The 7648-nt window shown below is 32.2% G+C and overlaps 2 protein-coding genes across 6 annotated transcripts in view; both read left to right on the top strand.

Moving 5' to 3' along the window:
- The first annotated feature begins 1953 nt into the window (after positions 1-1953).
- On the top strand, positions 1954-3602 carry LOC129923425 (uncharacterized). The gene is made up of 4 exons (XM_056014324.1): positions 1954-2302; positions 2789-2904; positions 3283-3406; positions 3513-3602. The coding sequence occupies exons 1-4, from the start codon at positions 2135-2137 to the stop codon at positions 3600-3602; spliced, it is 498 nt and encodes a 165-aa protein (XP_055870299.1). The 5' UTR covers positions 1954-2134.
- A 1553-nt stretch (positions 3603-5155) lies between these two features.
- Positions 5156-7648, top strand: part of LOC106071910 (1-phosphatidylinositol 3-phosphate 5-kinase-like) — a 58101-nt gene continuing 55608 nt past the window's right edge. For 2 of the 5 annotated variants that reach the window (XM_056013833.1, XM_056013834.1), the window contains exon 1: positions 5161-5575. The gene's annotated coding sequence lies outside the window, so the exon portion shown is untranslated. Of the gene's footprint in view, positions 5576-7648 lie in introns of all 5 variants that reach the window. The other 3 variants (XM_056013832.1, XM_056013831.1, XM_056013835.1) reach the window with 3 other exon arrangements.

The raw sequence follows: 7648 nt of genomic DNA, 5'->3' as shown, positions 1-7648 counted from the left end.
TGTCGTTTTTCTCTTTTATTTTCAAACTCGTGTTTTTTTTAGAATGTCAGGTTAAGTGCAAATACTGGTTTCATTAAAATATATATATATGTTGATCTAGTCCTAAAATTCTATTAAACCATTGGTTTTCTTGGTTCATTCAAATTACCCGTTCTATGGCATGGTACTTGAGAAGAAAGAAAACTTGTATGACTTTGTCCTGCCATAAAAAATAAGAAATGTGGCCATTATCATTGTGTCTATCTGAAGGATTGTTGCGTTTCTTGTAACGATTGTAATAAGCCCTGAACTTGTAGTTGTACGGTGGCTGTCTGGCTTCGACATATTACTCACAAGATGTCTTGAGTTTTTTTGTACGGCAGATTAGAAGCGTTTAACCCCCCCCCCCATCCCCCCTGGCTACGCCCATGATAGTAGGCCCTAATCTAAGAGAAATTCAAGCAACAGTCTGTGAAAACTTGGAAAATACTGTCAGCAAAAATAAATAAATAAACAATAAAATAAAATAAAAAACTGAAGCAAAATTATATTACCACTCTTGCGTGGCAATAAATTAATAAAGACAAATGAATAACACATTCCATATTTGACCTGCCATTTTTTTTATACAAATAGCAGCAGGATAGTTGCTCTGTAGAAACCTAAGAAAATGAATGTTTTAAGTTCCGAATGATATAAGTAAAGCTTTTATATATAGAGCGCTTTCATACTTATAGCATGCTCAGAGCGCTATGGTCGAATCTCATTTGTGGACCAGTTGGGGGGGGGGGTAAATCTGGAAGTAGGCTTTCCGTGCTGCCTTTAGACACAATTAACTCTGTCGAACCTTGATCCCCTTTCATAGGTAGCCAAGCCAAGTTCAAGCGTAGGCCTACTAAGCCAATGCTAGGAGCTCACAACGCTCCCTCCAAATCCCTTAGTTGGCAAAGAAATTTAAGGATACCTGTTATCATTCCGTTAACAATAAATATGTGCGTGTGTTTGAAAAAAGAAAAGAAAAAGAAATAGGCTACCTCCCAAATCCTTCGCGAAAAGAAAAAAATCCTGGTTACGCCTATTCATTATTCGCTCTATATAGATCGCAAAATTTGAAAAGTTTTTTTTTTGCATATTATAATATTTGAAGTAAGACTAGAGTAGAAATGAAAAAAATAAATAAATAAAAACTCTAGAAGTCGACGAATTCGCAGTCTTGTCACTAACTGTTGCCTATTCCATATCGGTATTATACTACCCTTATTCTTATAGTATTACGTCATAATCAATGTTGCGTTCATTATCTGTCTTATCTTATCCTCAATAGTCCGTCGCTTAACTCTAATTGGGTATAATCTGTGGGCTACGATCTATATTAATTATATGCTGTGGACGTAGCTTAAAGGCCTAATTCAATCATCTTTTGCAGTCTGCAATTCATAAGATAATATATATATATATGCCTAAATGTCTTCTTTTAAACTTTTGCTAGCCAAGTATGTCAATAAGTCTTCAAGCTAAGAAGCTTTATTATACTGTGATAGACTTATGTAGATATATTATAAATCTTATCCTTATTATTATTTTATTTTTGTTTTTACCTTCATAAATAGCCTACACCAGACTATTTTAAGTATTTACGGGTACCGCCCCCCTTTAAAAATTTAAATAAAATCACTGGTCTATATAATAGAACTAAACACACATAGCTCATGTGACTTGTTCTATTTATAACATTACTTTAAAAAATCTAGAAGGGAGTCTAGATCTTATAAAGTTAATCCAATTTATTAAAAATAGTTACAATAAGCAGATAATAATCCACTATAACGCATAATAAAGAAATATAGATGGTACTAGTCGATTCAGATCTAGATCCGATTTTTTTTTCTTTAAAATCTTATAATTTAACTCTAGATCTGATTTAATCCGAAATATAGAGTGCTTGCCCCTGAATGATATAAAACAAGCGAAGTGCCTATCCCCAACCAGTTGGGAATAGGCTTCAACCCTATTCCCAACCGGATGGATGGGTCAAATAAGGTCAAACCCTATTTACAGTCAGTTGACTTCCGGTCTATCCCCAGTATAGACTTCCTGCCAATCCCCCCTGTTGACCGGAAGTGTTGCTATATAAAAGGCCAGCGTAAACGTGACCATGGCATTTTATATAATAATCAATTATCCTCTGGTCACTTTCACTATCATTTATTTAAAAAAAAACATGGAAGGAAAATCATTCACAAATTTTACTGAATTCAAGGAATTTATCAAGAAGCATGAAGAGGAACAGCATGTTTTGTTTGTTACTAGTGGTTCTAAAAAGGTATGTTGTTGATTTTACTTTTACAATTCAATATAGTATAATATAGACTGTAATACTACTATAATAGATCGTTAGATTCTTATTTATTTCATTTAAGCTTAGCTTTTTATTTCTTTTCATTTATTTTATTTTGTGCTGGTTAGTGTTACTAGTGTAGTACGTTTTTGTTTCTTTTTTTAAAGTAATGTCAGTATTATTATAAGATATAGATAAAATAATAAATAATAATTACATGTAAAGTAGCTTGTAATTTTGAATGAAAATAACGTAGTCCTAGTTGGAAATAAATATAGAGAGATTTATTTTAAACTTTCTCCATTTATTAAAAAGAAACTTTTATTAATTTCTTTATACACAAAGAAGTTAAGTTTAGAATGTTATATATTTTTTTCCGTTTACAGCTGTTAAATTTAATTACACTTAAAAAAAGAGAATGAATTTTCCCTACACACAATTTATAAGTGCTAAATTTTATTATTTTTTTAGCTTATCAATGGACATCCAGCAAAAGAATCCATACAGTATGAGTGGCTAAAATTAGTGTGCAAACAAGGGAGAGCCACAAAACCAACATCGAGTAAAGGCATCCGGCCGAATCAAAGGTATTTATTTCAATATTTCTTAACAATGCAAAAAATATTGTGGTATTACAGAAGATGTGTAGTTGGTGTATATTGGCCAAGTGTTGAGTGAAGTGCTGTCCACCCTAGTTAACCATCGGCCATAGAAATAGATGCCCTTTACAACATCTGCCTTATTAGATCCCAAAGTCTGAAAGGGGTTATTTACTTTTATTTACAATGCAATACTAGCCAATAGTTGATACTAAAGATACAGTAGCCAGTTTTATAATAGTATTCAGTGCAATTGTATTATTGAAACACCCCTCCCCCCTTTCTCCCATCTCTCAAATCAAAATAATAAGTAGAGTGATGAAAAAAAAAATATGTATAATATTGTTATTATATTTTTTTTTGTAGGTCATGGAAACATGATTGTGGTGCAGTGATACGTGCTGTGATAAGGCATTCAGATGTTACTGGCTACCAGTTTGTCATCACAAAGGCAATATTGTCACATGAGAATCACCCCACAGATCATTTGGTAAGTTATTAAAAAGCATATTTACTCCTAACAATTATCTCTCATGAATTTTCAACTGTCAATATCAATTTCCAATAGCTATATATATACAATTTATTATTTTCAGACTGCACTTGTGTATCCTGAAAATAGAAGAATAAAGCCTGATGAAACCGTGGATCTGATGGTTGGCACCAAAATACCGCAGTCAGAATGATACTATTATTAGGCTTAACCACAGATAATGATATCAACCCTTTTTTCTTGTGGGATGGTTACTATAACTGAACATGTCTTTTTTTTTTGTGGTGGGTGGAGGGGCTGTAAGAGAAAATTTTAAGCATTATAATTTATTGATATAAAAAAAACAACATAAATGACATAGAAAAATGTAAATTAACAAAGTAATGTGTATGTTTTCTATTTTATAATATTTCAAACCTAGAAATCATACAAGTATATTACTGACATCAAATGAGAGAGAAATATTTATTTATTGAAATGGTGCTAAGATTGGTTGGACAATGATCATAGGTATAGAACATGATCCATTGATTCTTATTGTGGTACTATCTCTCAAAGATATCCACTACTTCTGCCACAACTTGGCTTTAGATTATAACATCCTGTGTAGGTATATCCTACCCACCTGCCTCCCCTATTTCACCTTAGTGAGAACAATAAAGTTTGATATCCCCACCCTACATTGAATAGAATCAACATAAATGAAAAAACTCTCAGCTTTACAATATACCTAGCATTTTACTATGTGTTTACACATATGGTTACATTTCTCCTCACAGCTACACATGTTATTGCTTTGCAACAAACTTTAAACCCACCCTCACCCCAATTATATTTTTTTCTCTGCCTTGTTTTGATACCTCCTCTTTTTTATTATAGCCATCTTCAATGCACTAAACTTTATAATGAAGATGGGAGAGAAAACATTGAAAACACATGTCAAACATATCAAGAAGCAGTATATAGGCCTATAAAAAAATATGTTGAATTGAGTGCTTAAAGTCAAAGCCAAGTCAAAAAATATATTTAATTGGAGATAATGTGACCAGGAATGAAATGAAAACAAAAACAGTGAATTAATATATTTTATTTATTTTATAGCTATTACAAATATTCAGCTCAAAGATTTAACAACACTATGACCTAACAATTATATAATAAAATAACCTATAAAGTACCGGTATACATTGTTCCTTTAATTACATTAGGGAAAAATTAATCTAAGTTTAATAAATTGTAAAGATTTATCAATATCAAACCAATTTTATTTTATATCTTCTTTTAAATCAATCACTTAAAAAAAAACAAAAAACATTTAACTATAGGATTTGACCTAAACACAGTCGACTGGGAATAAGGTTTTGACCTAATTTGACCCTGTTGACTGTGAATAGGGTTTTGACCTTATTTGACCCATCCATCCGGTTGGGAATAGGGTTGAAGCCTATTCACAACTGGTTGGGAATAGGGTCCGCCTAAAACAAATAATATTAGAGAATAAGAGTCTCAGTCTCAGAATCTACAATACTCAATAAACTGGCACTGATTATACTGATGGTCTTCTCAAGTCTTCTGAACGTTGTTGGCAATCACATCTAGAATCTCTTGATCATAGATCTAGGTGTATATTAGATCTGGAATGTTTAGCTTTACATGGCAGTCTGAGTCATAGTCATGTTGCTGGATCTGGTTTAATCACTGACTTCAATAATATAGAATATAGGCCCTATAATACTAATAGCCCTATAGAGTTTAGAGTCTAGATTCTAATTCAATAATAACTGAGACTTGAGACGAGACTCAGTTGTAACTTGTGTTGAGACGAGTAGTGTCGTCAGTGTGTAAGTGTAAGACTTGACATACTATCATACTATACTAGTCTATTGTCACTATGACTCACTATGAGTATCATTATGATTACTATGATACAGTTTTTGAGTATAATAATTAATATTACATCTAGTAATCTAGATCTTCTAGAAATCTAGCGAAGATCTATTTTAGATCTAGTCTACACTTCGTAGAGTACTAAGAGTCAGTAAGAGTTACAAGTTACGGCAGTTACAGTTGGTAATACAGACACATCACAATCACAGTTCACGCCTCTACACACACTGAGACACAGTATCATCATCATCTGAGACTGCTGAGAGTATGAGTCCATGAGTAAGTTTTAGTAAATTTAGTAGAGATCTAAGTACTAGATGATAGATCTAGCTAGTCTAGTCTAGAAAATAGATCTCTAGAATCTAGATCTAGTTAATTATTCTAGTTAAAAGAAGTTATTGTAGTCTAAGCCTTGGTAAGTAATAAAAGTATAATGACTAGTCTATAGATATTTTATAATATTTATATCTAGATCTATATTATAATTATCTATATATCTATTCATTATATAGATCTAGAATCTAGAGCCTAACTAAGTCATTCTAGGCTCAAGATTGACCTTCTTATACTTATTAAGATGACACGGCCAATCTATTTCTGTCTTAAGTAAGAGGGTTAATCTAGAGTCTAGTAAAAGTAGTAGACTTCAATGACTTACTGTGTCACTAGACTACAATCTACATCACTACTATGTCAGTCTATGTCTAAAGTCTACACACTGAGATACTAGACTAAGACAATCTAGTCTAGTGACCTAGTCTGAGAAAGTGTTTACAAGCCTGAGATGCCAGAGTTCAGTGTGTGACTGACAGTGACAACTTGTCCAAATTTTTAACATTAAAATCTACTAGACTCTAGATTAATCTAGATCTAGATTCTAGACTAAATTCACATATCTATATAGTAATATTCTATATAGTTAATTATACACGTAAATATATTGATCTAGAATTAGATCTAGGTCGTCTAGGTCCATATTTATTTTGAATTTAATAAACCATTTCATTTGATTTAATTGTCATTGTAAATTAGCTTTCAATTTAGATTTAGACATAAATTAGGCATTGTAAACCTTAAACTAGATTTAGACTAGACCCCTTTAAAAACTAAAATCAACAACAGTCATCATGAAATTGCTCTGGCTATTTATCCTAATAATTACTAAATACATACTAGCTGAACACAGAACCAGATCTACCTTAGTCAACACTAAACTTAAAAAAGAAACAACAGTCATAATCAATCATCACACCTTAGATCAAAGCAACTTAAAAAATAACCTAACATACACATCCATAACACTAAAGAAGATTACCCATCACAAATGGAAGTTCTCAATCAGACACAGCAGAAATAAATACCTATCACTGTTAATATTAATGGCAGGAGATGTAGAGTCAAATCCAGGGCCTAGATCTAAAGATAGATGCAACATCTGCAAAAAAGTATGCACCATGAAACAGAAAGCCATTCAATGTGACACCTGCGATGAATGGTACCATGCATCATGTCTCCATATGAATACACCTGTGTATTATGCCTTAGGCAACAAAGATGCATCATGGCACTGTGTACCGTGTGGGTTACCTCAGTTTACATCAGGACTGTTTGATTCCTTTGATGCAGACACTTCTAACCCATACAACATCCTAAACACCATCCCAAACCAAACTCACCAACCACTGGCCAGATCCACTCCTGTTAAACCTAAATCTACTAAAATTAATACAACAGCCTCACTAAACAAACCTACTAAAGAAGTAACACCAAAATACCTTAAAACCTTAGTAATAAATTTTCAAAGCATTAGGAACAAAACAGCAGACTTAGAAATTTTATTAGAATGTGAGAAACCAGACATAATTGCAGGCACAGAAACTTGGCTACATCCTGAAATTTATAATGCAGAAATTTTCAATAGTAATTATGAAATTTTTAGAAAAGATAGGGCTGATAATCATGGAGGAGTTCTTTTAGCAATAAAAAACACTCTTATAGCAGAAGAAATTACCTTACCTAACTCAAAAAATATAGAATCAACATTTTGTAAAATAAATACCACCTCAACATCCCTAATAATAGGCAGCATTTACAGACCACCAAATTCTAGTTTAGAATACATGCAGGAACTATGTAATCAGATTACGACACTTAAAGAGACAAATAAAAATGCAGTTTTTTGGATTATGGGTGATTTCAACCTACCTGATATAAATTGGAAAACACTAACCATAGATAAACACCAAAACCTTAAGGACATAAATGAGCTTTTCATAGAAACTTTACACAACCTAAGTTTAGATCAAATCATTAAAAAGCCAACTAGATTAAACAACACATTAGATCTCTTCT

The sequence above is a fragment of the Biomphalaria glabrata genome, chromosome 16 (assembly GCF_947242115.1).
Source record: "Biomphalaria glabrata chromosome 16, xgBioGlab47.1, whole genome shotgun sequence".
In the NCBI taxonomy this organism is placed as follows: Eukaryota; Metazoa; Mollusca; class Gastropoda; family Planorbidae; genus Biomphalaria; species Biomphalaria glabrata.
This window is presented reverse-complemented; position numbering and strand designations above follow the sequence as displayed.

What these genes read in the sequence shown, in the direction of transcription:
- LOC129923425 (XM_056014324.1), top strand. Translation starts at nt 2,135, where the DNA reads ATGGCATTTTATATAATAATCAATTATCCTCTGGTCACTTTCACTATC. An exon ending in TTACTAGTGGTTCTAAAAAG is followed by an intron (nt 2,303 to 2,788) that starts GTATGTTGTTGA and finishes TTATTTTTTTAG; the next exon opens with CTTATCAATGGACATCCAGC. An exon ending in GGCATCCGGCCGAATCAAAG is followed by an intron (nt 2,905 to 3,282) that starts GTATTTATTTCA and finishes TTTTTTTTGTAG; the next exon opens with GTCATGGAAACATGATTGTG.